We start from the raw sequence: 16,554 nt of genomic DNA, 5'->3' as shown, positions 1-16,554 counted from the left end.
TATCTTTCAACTCACCTCTTGTTCCAAGATGGTATTGACAGAACAAATATTCGGTATGATATGTATATGTATATTCAATATACTATGCATACTGTTTTTGATTAACCCATGAATCTATATGTCCAAAATTGTTCTGGATTCTCAGGCGGGATCTGATGTATACAGATGTGGAAATAAATCTTGATGGGCAGGTTTTTAATTGTTGAACTTTTTCAATACTGTTCCTTCACATTAACAATTTATTCTCAAGCTTTACCCCTAGGTTATTTCTACTAGTAGAATTCAAGATTAATGTAATGTAAAGACTATTTGCTGTATTGCAACAAATTGAACTAATAATTTTTCTCCAAATTAAATTTTTACACTTGAGAAAAGAATAATTAGAAAATGATGTGCATTGTAATTCAAAAAGTATAGGAGGAATGGATGTACAGTTATAATTTAGAAAATCATCACTGTTATCCATGGTGTTCATCCCCAATAACATAAAGTATTGTACAATGTACATGATATTCTGTATTTTCTGTATTCAAATTATATCTTAAGGCAGATTTGCATATACTGTGTGCAAAAGGTCTAATTTAGTTAAATCATATATCATTTAGTAAATAGATTTCTATAAATGGATATTCTTGAAGAAAAATATTTCATTAACACTTATTTATAAAAATCAAATGATATTTTTTTAAAAAATGTACACAATAGAAAACATTTAACAGTGATCTTAGAAATAATTTTATTTTTAGAACTTTTATATAAATAGTAATTTTGTACAGGTAGTAACTTGCATACATAGCAAACATAGAACATGAGAAGTTCCCCCCCCCTTCTTTAGTTCACAGTATGTAAAATGTAAGCACATACTTTATATGAGACCAGTGTTAAATTGTTTTAAATGAATTCACTGGCTAAACTGGTTTGTGATTCACACTATGTATCTGTCTCTTTCTTTCTGAATTATCTATGCATGAAAATGCTGATGGTTCTGTCTTCCCTGTAACATCTACTAATGAATCTTTCTCTTCTGTCTCTTGCATTCAGCTCATTCTTTTTCCTTTAATTCTCTGAACCACATCATTTCACATCAGTTTGCCATCTGCCATCTGAGAATCAGTCGAGTTCTGGTATAGTAAACATTTCACGCTCTACAGTTCATATAGCTTCTTCATGCTCTAGATGTTGTAAAGACTCCCATATTGTAATTTTTACCTGGATCATGGGAACTAAAGATGAAAATTCTAACCTTTGCTAAATGTTCAGGACTGTAATTACTGCTAGCAGTAAATATGCTTTGATTTTGATGGTATGTACTATCCATTCACGTACAAAAGGAGACCCAATACTCAATTTAACACCATGTAGTTTTATATAAAAAGAAGTGGATTCCACCCCTCTCATTTCCAAGCAGGTGTGGATAAGATTACTGTCTAAAATTGAACCTACCACTATTCAATCCAGAGAATGCAGAGTTTAACAGATCTGTCACTCTGATCTGGTTTTTGTATCATGCTATGTTATTGTCTTGTGAGAACCCAGCTGATTGTGGTATTCTATAGACGAAGTTTAAACAAAGCATGAGCTTAGCTTAATGAATGTGTGAATTCAGTCATTGGAAAGCAGTTTAATCCTGTAACCACTAATAACAAGTCTACTGCTTCAAGACCAAAAAAAGAGACTATTCCATGTTAACAATATCAGTCCTAAAGTTTAAAGTGCTAGGGAAAAGAAATACCTTAACTTTCTTCCCATATGTCTCCCTCATACAAAGTGAACTATAAATTCCCCACCCTCCAATAAGAAGGTGTCCAAAAACTGCCTTTAATCAGCATATGATAGATATCAGTATTTAGTATGATGTTCCCAAGACATTAATTAGTCTGTCCACTTTAGATTGAATTTTCCTGCCATGTCTTTTTGGCTTCTGCATTTAGAAGTTGAATGAGGTGCAGAATGTACACAAGCTTCCCATGGATCAGTAACTCCCAAAAGGCTATTGGGAGGTCATCAATTCCATTTATGTGGTTTTATTTCTTTGTTCTTGTCCTAGCCTCTGAAGTTCTGTTTTAATGTGTTTGAGAAATATTCAGGTTTCTCAAACATTGTCTTCATCAATTACATGTTGTATCTAATCTGCTTTCTTATTGGTAGCTTGAATTTATCTGGATTTATTTTGGAAGGGATGGACATTAAGAACAATAAAGCAGAAGATAACACCTGATATTGCATGTATGAACTGTTGCTTGCACACAATGAGATGGCTTTCTTTCTTCGGTCTACTGTAGAGGTTTACAAAGCAGAGAGCAAATTTCAGGCTCAGTACATAGAGGAAATATGATTTTTTTTTTATACTTAGAGGAAGAAATCTTCATCTGTCTTGGGTGCTGCATTCCAGAAGATACATAGGCTTCCAGTTGTGCTTGCAATCATAATGGAATATAGCCTAGAATTCTCTGAATTGATTACAAATGAAAATTGTAATCAAGAGTACTTCTGGGCAAGACAATATCTTCTGTTTGGTATAAATCAGGGGTAGGCAACCTCGGCTCTTTTATGACTCATGGATTTCAGCTCCCAGAATTCCTGAGTCAGCTGACTCAGGAATTCTGGGAGTCAAAGTCCATGAGTCATAAAAGAGCCGAGGTTGCCTACCCCTGGTATAAATGTAATAAGTCACACTGGAACTCATGTCATAAGATACTATTAATTAGAAAATGTTGTAGGAGAAGTGCTGTGTTAACCTATGGTAGTATAGAAATAGGAGTCCACTACACCTTCTCTAACAAAATACTAAAAGCATACGTTTTCATGACTTGCAACCTTTTACTAAAACCTGTTAGAAAAATGCTATAAGACTTCTGTTGTTGTTTGCTGTTGATTTGTGTGAATCAGAATAGAATTTGTGCAGGCCTACCTAATGTGAATAACTATTGTGTCTTTAGGAGTGTGGGTAAATAGCAGTCCTAATTTGCCCAGATTTTTTTATCCAAGACACTGTCGTTTTCTTTGTGCCCAATCAAGAAAATGAAAAATGTGTGTGTGTAAGTTATCAAACATCCTTTTAATGCCAAGATATTGTAAATGCAGCCTTACAGCTCCTGTTATGTGGCTTTTGATCTCAGCAAGAATATGGCAGTGCTACCCTTGGTTATGTTTCTTGGGCCTTTAATTCCAGAAGAAAAATAAGTGGCTTTTTTTTCAGCACAGAACCTCCTATTGCATTATTATAGCTGAATCACAGTGGGCAATTCTTTAAAGAAAGGATTCATATTTTTTCATTTGAAGGAAAGAATGTTTGAGGGCATTCAAGAATAGGAAAGAGAAATATGCAAGTTAGCGGTACAATAATAAGGACATTGGCTGCTATAATTGGTTAAATGAACATTATAGCAGATTTAGGCTTATAATGTTTTCAATGAGAAGAAAATACACTTGTTTGATTTGGTTTTGTAATTTTTTCAGCCCATTAAGAAATAACTTTGGAATGGTACCTTTGGTCATCATTGATCAACTCTATTTTTAGTCTACTTTAATCAGTAATGGGCAATTAACTTGGAAATACCATAACTTATGGCTAATTATAACTAATTAATTTTTATTTATATAAATTATTTTAGATGAGAAAAGATTTTGGGAATTCATCAAGTATGGTTTGTTTCAGAACAATGTTTTCATAATAAATGGAATTTATGTTACTAATGTTCCCCTTTACACTCAGAATTATAATATATTTAATGACCTATTTAGAGACAATGGATACATTTAGTAGCAAACTAGGTTGTATTATATGTAACATGAGGTTTTTATTGGGAAATAAGAGAAAGAAACTGGTTAATTTTAGTATTAAGTTTAGTACATGTATTTCCACCCAGATGGTGATGTTTCTGTTCAGAATAATGTTGTTGCCTTTTCAAATTAGGGAGTCAAATGTGACCAGTTCTCTTTTGAGCATCAATAAAGTATTTTTCTTGAGTTGTTTAGACAATAATTGTAAACTTTTCCTTTTAACTAGAGCAGAGTTTTCCCTCCATTAAAAGATGCACTGCACTAAAAGAAAATATTTATTGATATGGACATTTATTTTCTTTTTTCTTTCAGGCACATCAGTTGGATTACTCAGCTCACTATCTGCGTCTCAAGTTCCTAATAGGAAAACAAATGGAATGGTACATACCAAAGGCAGAAGAAGATATTTATGAATTGGTAATGTGGAACTTATATAGATGTCCTATATATATTGTTTCAAATAGAACTTAGGAAAAAAAGAGATTACTATCACCGTATCTTGTGTCCTTTTGATATTAAGAACTCTAAATATAGAGCAAGATAAATTGAGCTTGTGTATAGTAGAACAAAGGAGCATCCTTAGTTTTAGTATATTGTTCCATCTTTCAGAGAGTTCACAGAAGTAGATAGGCTGCTCTGCTCTAGTAGATAAATATTAGCTGAGCTAATATCACTAGAGAGCATGGGATTTGAATTCAAGTCCCCTTGCTTATAATAATAAGCAAATCTAAGCCCTTCAGATGTATTTCGGCTATAATACCCAGAATTCCCAGCTAAGGCAACCCCTCTGTTTGGAGAATTGTAGTTTTAATACATGACATTAAATTTAAGAAATAAGCTACTTCAGGACATGCTGACATTACTGTCACTCTTATTCACTAATTTCTTATATTGAGAGAGGGAAGAAAAATGGGCTATATGAAAAGGAGGAAAATAAATAGATATTGATGGAAGAAAGAAGTGAAAGTAGACATTAAAGATGAAGAAAAAATATATCTTGCATTAGGGAGCATAAATTAAAGTAGGAGGATATGCTTCAAAATATTGTTAGATTTACATTTTATAATCTTACAGCGCTCTGAAGTAATGTGACTGGGATATATATACATATATACATATACATATACATATAAATATACATATACGTGTGTGTGTGTGTGTGTGTGTGTGTGTGTGTGTGTGTGTGTGTTAAATGTTTGTTAAGTATTTAGATTACCTTGCTAGGCCCCAAACATGGGACAAATCTTATTTCCTGTTTCAGCCTAACCCAAGGCAATCAACAGGCAGTAGTCACAGCAGTGACAGCTCATATTTGTGTAATTTTTTTGGATTGCTTTAATTCTCCCTTTAATTCTTTGTTACATACACACACATATATCTCAAAAAAATAAAGGGAACACTTAAACAACACAATGTACTGTATTTAATAGTAGGATGTCTTATCTTGTGTTCCCTTTATTTTTTTGAGCAGTATGTATCTATCTCTATCTCTATCTCTATCTCTATCTCTCTATCTATCTCTCTATCATCTATCTATCTATCTATCTATCTATCTATCTATCTATCATCTATCTATCTATCTATCTATCTATCTATCTATCTATCTATCTATCATCTATCTATCTATCTATCTATCTATCTATCTCTCAGTGTGTGTACACACACACACACTGATCCATAGAGGAAATGATTGAGATTATGTGATAAAGAAGGAATATTGTGCAAATTCAGTTTATTAGCTGAAAATTACATGGTAGTTATCAGGAGCTGAGGTCCACATAACCCAATTAGAACTTTACCATACTGTGATTTTTTTTCTTCTCATCTCTGTGTTTTTTCTACATTCAAAAAGGATGATGCATGAAAAATGGCAAGGAGTAGTATAATTCTCTGTAACTAACTCTTTCTAAAAATGTGTTGGCTTTTCAGTTATATAAAGAAATTGAAATCTGTGAGAAAATTACACAGAAAATTCAGCTTGAAAAATCTGACACATTGGATAACTATGGTGAGTTTATATTTGTATACATTTGTATATCAGGTTTTCCCTTACACATGTATCATAAAATACTTTAATATTCACAACAGCAACTTTCTTCTATCTAGTAGTTTCTAGAAGTGTTGACTGCAAGCCATGGCATTCTGAACAGGTAATGGGGGTTGTGAATTATGAAGCTGAAATCTTTAAAAGCCTTATTGAATCTAGTCTGTAGCCAGATCTGAGGATGATCATTTTAGGTGGCTAACTGTGATTATACTGGCCATCTTTCCATTTATAAAATACAGAAAGAGGCGCTGCTGAAAAATAATCCACTTTTCAGGGGAGAAAGAAAGTAACTTTTCATACTGAAGGTAGGGGATAAAACTGTGCACTGCTAAGTATAAAAACATTAATCTTCAATGTTGAAACTTTCAGAAAATGTAACAATTTCATGAAATCATAAAAGGCCACTGAGTTCATTCCCTATGGTCTTCCAAATTAAAGCATTCCCAAAAGATTGCTATTCAGCCAGTTAGTGAAGGTTAATTCACAATCTCTCTCTATAATTGATTTTACTGTCAAACTTTCAGGAGTTTTTAACACTTTTCAAGAAACCTTTTCATACATATTTTTTTCAGTCTGGCTAACTTAAATTTACTATTCCTGTTGTGCACTCGAGTGTGTGAAGGTCTTGATTTTTTTTGGTGTGATATATTTTCAAGTATTAGAAAAGTGTTATAGTCCATCTTACCTAGCATTTCTCAAAGTTAAACTTACTTAACTCCTTCAGTCTCTCTCTATGAGACCTCATATCTAGTCCCGTCATCCTTGTTGTTCTCTGAGCCTGTATTAGTTGTTCTGAATCTGTCCCAAATTGTAGCACTTAAGATGGTAGCTGATCAAAACAGAGTGAAATGGAATAACTACTTTTTATGATTTAATACTTGATGTCACTTGATGCAGCCAAAAATTGCCTTTGCTTCCTGTGCAGCTTCATCACTACAATTATGTCAACTATTATTCCATAAACTTTGCACAAGTACAATCATATAGCAGGGTATTCTCCATTCTTAAATGTCATGTGGCAGCTCTAAGTAGCATTTCAAATGCTAAGAAGAACATTTTTTTCACTAGTTGACCTTTCTTTGGAAGTTCCTTAAGAAAAAGATACCAATCTATTAAAGCTTTCTTTTGGACCATTAACCATTTATTCTTTCAAGATGATATTCTTTGCAGCTGGCAAAGAGTTAGGGTTATTGACCTCTAGCTGTATTTCTTTATCAACATCATGGTGTTCTGAGGAATCCCACTTGTTTTTACACTAAGTCAGCTCCAAAACATTTTTTCCTCTATTTTGTCATGGCTTGGTGCATATTTAGGCATAATTTAGATTATTTTATTCATTTATTTATTAAACAAATTTATATAGCTGCCCAGCTCACACATAGCTGACTCCAGACCTTACAACAATGTTCAGAGAATTTACTTTCATAGTACGTCCTTAATTTTAAAAAATGAAATTTTGTTTGCAACTCTTCACCCTCTTTATAGTCTGTCTGAAAGAATAATCTTATTTAACAGTCCAGGGAAAGCTGCATCCTGCAAATGAATCACTACTGTAGCTTTGAAAGTAATGATGCTATCAATGATATCTTTAATAAAGTCAATTAAGTTTCCTGCACACTTTTATAAACCAGCAGATGGTCAATGGTAGGCCTAATTCAGGTTATATTACTGTAGAATAATATAGATAATACATCTGGCCAATTCCTTCCTTTGTCTTCAGTGACAGTGTCCTTGCATTGTAAACTGAAAATGATTCTTGATTTTTTTTCCTTGGGATTTTTGGTTTGCTTAAGATGTTTTAGAGGAATTTAGTTGGCTGTGTGCTACAGTGATACTGTGTAGTTGTAGTCTCTTGGTTATTTCTGAAATCCTTTTGATTTATGGGTGTGTAATCCTTTTCATAGGTTGTATTAGTTGTGTTAAAGCAGATTATGTGGCTATGCACTTTTTGATAAAGTTGTGTTATCTATTTTGTTGGTATATGTTTTATAGGTCTGTTTTTTGTTTCTGGCATACTGGGTTGCTGCAGTGTGTTTGGACTCATCTGAATAATGTTCTTTCATAGCTTCTTTTATGAGAAGTTGGGTTGTTGCTTTGGTGGCTGAGCACTAGGTTGCTTTGTGTTATTTTCTGATAGACGTGGGTTTCTAATTTGCCGTCATTTTCTGTTCTGGTGAGGATATCCAGGAAGAGTAATATGCTCTTTTTCATCTTTTCTTGTCAATGTTATTCCTTGGCAGATTTTGTTCACTGTCTCATGTACCTGTTGTAATTGTTCGTTTTTTATTACCATGAAGGCAGTGGTGGGATTCAGCCGGTTTGTACCACTTCGGCAGAACCGGTAGCTAATTTTTTGTTGCCCAAGCCCAGAATGGACTTCCAGAAGCAGCATCCACACAGAGAACTGGTTGTTCACATATTTGAATCCCACCACTGGATGAAGGTGTCATCTACATAATGGACCCATACTTTGAATTGTATGTATAGCTTCTAGATATCGCATCACAGCCTCTGCTATGAATCCTGAGACCGATAATCCCATGAGTGATCCACTTTAATATCTGTTTCTCCATTTTTATACTATAAATATTTTTATACCCAAATCTCCAAACTAGCATCCAATATAGCAAAGCTGTTTTTATCTCATACATACTGTTGATTTTCCTGATGACTGCCAGATTTTAATAGTGAACTTTTAAAACCAAAGTCAACCAATTTGCACGCTATTGTTTCCAAGATTCTACATAAACTTGAAAGTTTTGTGTCATTAATTAAAAAAATACAACATCTGAGTCTTATTTTACAGCATTTATTATATAATGTATACGCATATGACTGCAAGTGAGTGTACATGCTATTTAACATACCCAATGTTCCCAACATATATGTGTTTTGTATGTATGCAAAGTCTGAAGAAGAGAATCATAACATTTAAGCAAAAAAAAACATTACTGCTGGGAGAAGTGTTATAATCTGAAGAAATGGTTGTATAACTCATATTATTTATTGTGTTATTCTGTTATTACTTGAATAAGATTTTTCATTTTTGTGTGGGAATCAGCAAATAAAAATAGTTTGCTTGCAGAGAATCAAATGCTTCATTTTAAATGTGTTGCTTAAAATATTAACAAATATTCTTATTTTTTTATATTTTAACAGGTTTTTCTCTATCCTCTATAGAAGAAGAAGGGATTCGTCGTCTCCATGTCAATAGTGTCAAAGAAACAGGTCTGGCTTTTAAAAAAGGTATGATACTAGAACCTGTGTCATACATTCTTCTCTAAAATATCTTCAGCATTCAAGGATTTCCCTCCTCTGGTATTCAAGAATATACCATATACCTTATACCATTTTTACTGTGTAAAAATAATTTGTGAATCTCTATAAGAAATAGCGATTCTTTTAAAATTATATATGTATTCATCATATTTTAGTTATTTTATATATAATAACAGGTTAGTGTATACTTTTTTTCCATTGAAAATTCATGATCTTAAATTTATTGTACCTTTAAACATCTTTCCTAATTTAACAGGTAACAAAGCTATGGTTCATTGAATTCTGAGTTATGTACATGAAGTTGCTGAGTTTCTGGTCAAACATTACAATATATATAATCTTACAAATTCTCTATCCAGACTTATGCAATTTAACATTCCTAGAGTACTGAACAATTGTGTATGTGAGTGGGAAGCTCCATTAAATTTTAACAACAACAACAACAACAACATGAATAAATCTGTGAAATAGACTGATTCCAAAAAGAATGAGACCAAACTATATACTCTCCCCTCATTTATTCACCCTATATCCCTATATGTGGAAAATATTGAATACTTATTCACAAAAGTCACCTTGCAAATGGTACTTATTTATCTACTCTCGTATAACATGCTTTTGAACTGCTAGGTGGGCAGAAGCTGAGGCAAGTGATGGGAGTTCACCCCACCACTCAGTGCTAGAACTCGAATCTCCGTAGCAAAGACCATCTCTAGCATCATTAAATCACAGAGACACTGTGCTTCTATAATTTCAAAGTATTTGTATAGGAATAGAATAGCTGCAGTGACTTCTTTGCAAACTGTGCTTAGTATTTGGCTGTCATATATGCCAAGGTTTATTGCGATTCAGGTACTGTTGGACTAGATTAGTACAGTAGAATGCATCTGTGAATGTTGTCTGGAACTGTTTCATTAATGATCAGTAAAATGCTTTTTATCTCAAAATACAGAATGTACAGGAAATGAAAGGATTTGTTCTTTGGTGTCTATGACTTAAGGAAAATAAAAATCCTAACATTTAGGTACAGAGCAACCCTTGTTGAGCTTTAATATGTCCCTTTTCCTTTTCAGGTCTGAAAGCAGGTGATGAAATAGTTGAAATTAATAAGAAGGCTGCTGAAGACCTGAACTCAGCCATGCTAAGAGATGTTCTTGTTCGGCCTTCTCTGTGCCTTATTGTACAGACTTATCCTGAGAGAGAGGCAGGGCAGCATCGAATGCACTTACCACCTCGGCGGGCAGATGGTTCTTTTGACTTGACTGACAGTCCATTGAAATCTGTATGCAGTGCCCAAGGTACCCATGTTTATTGCCATGAGATTAGCTTACATTAGGATTTTTCTCTACTGAAGCATGCCGTATGTAACCACTTAAGAGTAAAAAGTACTCTAGACCTTTGTGTAAGCAAATTCCAGGTTATGCTTGTTGTTTCACCATGTAAAAGTGCTAGATATCAGCATTATTTAGTAGTTCAAAATAAGGGATCTACAGTTGGAAGTAACTACAGTGATTTGTCATATATGATATTAGTTGTTTCAGTATAATCAATCGTAGTGCTGGATTAAAAAGAACAGGGACTTTCTGTTTATATGCTGGACTACAGAATGTTAAGAACAGATTCAAATTTTTAAATTCTTTTCTCTGAAGAGATTCATCCTTCACGTGTATTGATATTCACAATTGGATGGTGAAGAGTGGGGAATTTTTCTGCATAATTAAAAATAATTTAATTATACAACGTATAAATCTGAGTGTAAAAATGTAGAGTATGTCTGTAAAAGAAGTATGAAAAGAAAAGGCTTGTGGTTTTGAAAACGGAAGTGGCCATATTTATAAAATAATAAAAATACAGGTGGATAACAATATATCTATCTCCCAGCTAGGTGGCAGCACCTAGCAGCCTTGAAAAACTAAGAAGGTCTCATCTATTTTGTACTTGGGACACAGAAGACAGCAAAGGCAATTCAACGTGGATATGGAAGTCACTAGGAATCAATCTTGACTTGAGGACATTTTATCTTTTACACAGTTATTTTTGTTCTATATCTATATCTAAAGAAACTTGATAAAAATATAGAATTTTAGGATACCACTGCTTGGTCTCTGTCTCATATATACCAACAAAAACATACATCAAAATATATTTGGCCACAAGATGTCAGTACCGACCTATATGGAAATTCATTCACTGTAGGCATTATTTGTTACATTAAGTATACTTGACAATAACAAAAGAAAGCTAAAAGGTTATTAACAATGCAGTGAAAATAGACCTTCAAAATAGACCTTTTATACAACTTGGGAAGCAAGTCCCTTTGTATTCACAGAATATACACTGCATAGAACTTTTTATTGAGGGCCAAAAACATTTAAAGCTACAAAGGGCCCCTCACGTTTGAATGACAGCAAGTTGCATACGTTTGTTGCATAGCAATAAAGCAACTTGGGCTCAGAACAGTTTGGCAACATAAATTCTGAGTGTACCTGTGTTATATAACACACTAAGAGGACATTGCAAGTGCATGGATAAAACCAATGTTTAAATGTGAACAGCATGTATTATCTTAGCAGCAGAATTCACTAGTCATGCCTTTGGTGAAGCCAGACAACAGTCAAATATACTCCTTGTAGAGACCAAAAGTACTGCCGGTCCTATGACCTCAGAACACACACCGTCATGGGTATGCGTTTTGGGAAGCCAGACTTTTTCTATCACTTGTTCTTGTGCTATTCATCTTCCTTTACTGTATTTTTGATGTGGGAAAATTAATAAATTCTAGTAGTGTACATGTTTTTTTAGAGATTCTTCCACACTGAAAGGACTTTTCTATTGAAGCCATTTGCCTTGCTTTTTCTGATAAGATAAATTGGAGAAATCTTCAGAGAAATTTCCTTGGGGAAAAGGAACTCATTCAAATAACCTGACTGCAAGTCTTCAAGACTTGGAAAGTTAAACTCATTTTGAATTGGACTATCTCACTGCCTTATTTGGGCTACCTGAAATTTAGTTTAGATATGGCAGTGTTTTTAATGTACTTTTTAATGTATTTATATCTACATATACACATACATAACATAATAAGCACACTTACTTTAAAGAAGAAAACATATATTAAACTTAAAATTACATACTTTATTTAGTTTCAACCATGAATTATATCTAGACCACGTTGCCCAGTCTTGTCTCTTTCAGTTCAAAATTTGAAGGATGAGAATTCACTAATTTGAAGGATGAGAATTGACAACTTCACTCAGCAAAATCTTAGATTTGTAATGTTCATATTCTTCCATGAGTACATAAACAATTTTTATACAACAATCCAAGATTGGTAAATCCTGTTTTTCAATTTGGGTGATAAGGTTTAATCAAACGTTAATATTTTTAAATCTCAATTGCTTTCCAAGAACATGGTTCACTATACTAATAACATTTAATATAAAGAATCTTCTCTGAAATTCTGCAGCCCAAATCAACCCTAACACAATGGAACTTATTCAGCTTATAGTACCACAGACAATATTTTTATTTTATGAAAAGACTAACTATTGAGGCTTGTATCTATAGTTAATATTAGAAGGTAAAACATTAGAAGACCTATGTTTGCCATCTTCACTTGCCACTATTTTATCTAATTTTTCATCATTGCCAATTCTCACCCAGTCTTCATTCCTTTAATATAATCCAAAGATAATTTATTTTTTAATGATCAAGCAAGAAAGCTCATAGTCTGAAGTATACACTACATCTTCTATAGCATGAACAGATAAATAAAAATGAACCATAAATACAAAATAAATACAACAAAATTGGGCAAGTGTTCCACTACCGTTGGTAGAAATTGTATGAATAGCTTGCATTTTGAAATAATAGCATTAATCATTGCTAGTGAATAATTGAAGTAAAGAATTTATGTTTTTAGAATGGAAGCCACTATTGGTTGTTCTTTATAATTCAAGATTAAAATAGCTCACTTTGGGGGAATAATGTTTCTGTTGCAGGAAGCAGATTACTGTATGGTATATTTTTTTGTGTAACAGGAAGAAAGTGCAGATAGTTATAAAAAGTTCATTAGCATCAGCTAAGAAAGTTAATATTGACTTGACTTAAAGTCACTTCTCCATATCAAATGAAGCTATTACAGCTAGGATACATGACATTGTTTTAGCTATTTTTGTAGATGCTTTATACTTTTTTTTTTAGAAAGGAGCCCATTGTTATTTGAAAGCTGAGTATTTTGATATATTGTGTATATACACGCACGCGCGCACACAAACACACACACACACACACACAGAGGGAGAGAGAAATATGCCAGATATCCAGTTCTGTATGGTAAAATATCTGGCAGTTTTATTTTGATCTGAGACTATCCTATTGACATGATGCTATGATCCAGTAAAAAAATCCATTTTTTTTAAAGAGTCTTGCCAACATCAGAGAAGAGACAAGGAGATTTTTCTTTTCTTTTTCTTTCTTTTTTTTACTTATAAACTCTTTTTGTGTGTGTGTTGGTACTGAAATGTTACCAATCCCATTATTTCACCCTTGTTTTGCATCCTGGCAGGAGGACCCTTGGTCAGCAATGATCAAGACAGCTGTGTTGAGATATCTCTAGAAGAGGCAGAAGTGAACATCTTGGAATCCTCTGATGAGAGTGATAAAAGAAGCAAGGTGTGAAACTTTCATTTTCACATTTTAAATAGCAAAATCTCTGCTGGCTCATACTTGTAATGCCGATTCACAAGACTGTGATTAGAGTATTGCTTTCAGGAGAATATTGTTCTTTTTTTCCCCCTGTTTACAACTAATATGAAATAAAACCAATTAGTGCCTTCATTATAGCTCATTATCACCTGCTAAATCCAAATGTTTCTGTCTTGCCCATAATAAGTGCAAGAGCTATGAAGTCCTAATAACTACCATGAGTTTCAAATATTGATATTGCCCCTTTTTAGCGTATCACTGCTTATTTGGCACAATTTTAGACACATCTGTACGTATGCCTCCATTTTTAATATATGGGACGTGTGTGTCTGTGTCTGTATGTAACAACAGTTTTCATGGAAACACTAATTGGAAAGTTATTTCAGGGCTATCTACCTTTGACTGAAGCAGAACACAATTATATTAAAGTGACTGAACAAATGGATTTCTAATTGCTAACCATTAGCGTATGAGCTTGCCAATTTCATTTTCTTATCTAATACCTTACTGTGAAGTTTCTTATCTTGAAATTCTTCTAAAGGTACATGTGTGTGAAATATAATTTTAGAAAGACACCCTGAATTATATGTGAAAGGTGTTTTTCATGATGAATCCAACTTTCACAGAATTCTTTGCTATGTTCAAGCATTTTTCTAATCTATGGGGGGGGGGTCATGCAAAAAAACACCCACTTCATCTAATCTCCAACATGCTCAGTGGCCAGAGCAGGTTCAGTTTGAATGAATTTATAGGCATTTGCATGTGCATGGCTACAACTAAGCACTTCCATTACTTCCAGAGAGTTTACTCTTTATTTTTTAGAGTTGGAATAGTATAACAATAGTGTTGTTGCATTGGTATCACAAATACCATCATTGGGTTAATCTTGTAGTGATATTTATTATAAAGTGCCACCTTTGGTGGATTTTTATTAGGAATGTAATTAGTATTGAATGTTCATCAAGGCTAAAGCTTATTCTGTTTACATTCAGATTAAATAAAGTAAAGTTCAGTCATTTAATTTAATTTAAATTTCACACTTTTTGTCCATTGGTCTTTTCATTTGGGACCTGGTTTTGCTTGCTTGGAGCCCTCAATCTATACACAGTCCTGATACTTGGAAGTGATGCAACCCCAAGTAGCTTTATGCAATATTCATCCCTTACATAAACATCATTCTTCTGCCTCATCTCATATATGTATGCTGCCATATGGGATGAACACATTAATGCATATTACTATGAGGCAGGAAAAAATATTTGCTAATATTCCAAAGCCTGAACAAATGGCAACAAAAATAAATTCATTGGTATGTGTAAATCATTCCTGTTAGAGAGAGGGAATATCTACTTGAAAACACAATAGTGTAATGAATTTACCCTGTGAGAGTTGGGTCTGACCTATGAAGTAATGCACTAATACTGTTGCCATTGTATCAGAGTGGAAAGGAAGGAAAACACACTTGGCCTCTGACTTCCTTACACTTTGACATATAAGCCTGTAGCCTTTCTTCCGATAGTTAGTATTAGACAGTGGAAATGAGCTAGCAGAAGGCAAACTCAAGTTTGAAGCAGCTGCAGCACTCATTCCAGCTGCTAAAGCTGAAATGCTTCGTCTTGCAAAAGACAGTGAGTTTGTCCTTGGTTTTTTGGAAAACCAATTGTAGGTAAGTGATGCTGAATGTTTTAAGTTTAAAAGGGAAGAAGAGAAATATTAACTTTTCTTAAGACATGCCTGTGTTGTATTAGTGTGAGCTTGAGCAGCATACCATTGTTTCTTTGATGTTACTTACTTTTAAAGTGATTTATTAATTGGAACAGTTTCTAAATTATCTAGTGCTATTGTGCTTTTTAAAAATGCTTGTCTTTCATAGGGACTGTTTGGAGTATTTCTCAAGAATCTAGTTTCCTTTCTTTTTAGTTTTTCTTATATAAGGTTTCATTTCAAGCTCCATAAATAGCAAATTAGGAAAAAAATTCAAAACTTTAGTAAATGATTTATGACCAATTTCCTTTAAGTAGTTGGGTCATTAATAAATCACTTGGCTTAATTATACCACCCCTTGTAATCTCAGGGAGAATGATGCATTTAGGAATAGGAAATTAATTCAAGATTTAGCAGTTGAGAAATACTTTGTATAAATGAAGAATACTTTTTCGTGTATTCTCATATGTTGAAATGCATATTTGGTTTTTCTTGTTCTTTTAAATGGGAGATATAGAATGTTAAATCATTTCTGGATTTTATTAAATCTGTATATCTGTAAAATATGCTTCTGTTTGTTTTGTGGAAGCAAGAGATTGTGGATCAAGGAAAACAAACAATAAATTGTGTGCAGTAAAAATAGGTTTCTTTAAAATGAGAATAGTGAAACCAGAAGGTATACCATCATGAATGAATGGGTGCTAATTGAATAAGAATTAAATGCAAATGTGAGTGACCAGTATGAAAGAAGTATATTATTTGGCCATTTATGATATATAGAGAAGGAATTAGGATTAAATTATAAAACTAATATATGGAGTGGGAAAGCGTGAATGGATTGAAAGGAAGGAAAACGCTGAAAACAATGGTAGTTTGGATTGTTTTGAAGAGATTCTCAGAAAAACAGAGATGAGAAGTTTAAAGAACAAATTACAATTTGTAGACATTCTGGAAGCAAGTATAGAAATAGGAGATGTATAATTAGTTGTGTTTATGTAAACAAATTTAATTACTTTCCTTTTGCTTTCTACGTT

At 33.2% G+C, this 16,554-nt stretch overlaps 1 protein-coding gene across 2 annotated transcripts in view; it reads left to right on the top strand.

Annotated features, from left to right (window-relative positions):
• Window positions 1-16,554, top strand: part of TIAM1 (TIAM Rac1 associated GEF 1) — a gene marked incomplete at its 5' end in the record, with an annotated part of 87,774 nt that overhangs the window by 50,290 nt on the left and 20,930 nt on the right. Inside the window, 5 exons of one of the 2 annotated variants that reach the window (XM_083361810.1) lie at window positions 4,096-4,200; window positions 5,713-5,791; window positions 8,990-9,076; window positions 10,183-10,407; window positions 13,680-13,783. In XM_083361810.1, the coding sequence (XP_083217936.1) occupies window positions 4,096-4,200; window positions 5,713-5,791; window positions 8,990-9,076; window positions 10,183-10,407; window positions 13,680-13,783 (600 nt within the window). Of the gene's footprint in view, window positions 1-4,095; window positions 4,201-5,712; window positions 5,792-8,989; window positions 9,077-10,182; window positions 10,408-13,676; window positions 13,784-16,554 lie in introns of both variants that reach the window. The other variant, XM_083361809.1, reaches the window with a different exon arrangement.

This window comes from Vipera ursinii, assembly GCF_947247035.1.
Source record: "Vipera ursinii genome assembly, chromosome: 4".
NCBI lineage: Eukaryota > Metazoa > Chordata > Lepidosauria > Squamata > Viperidae > Vipera > Vipera ursinii.
Note: the sequence above shows the minus strand (reverse complement) of the source record. Positions and strands in the feature narration are given on the sequence as shown.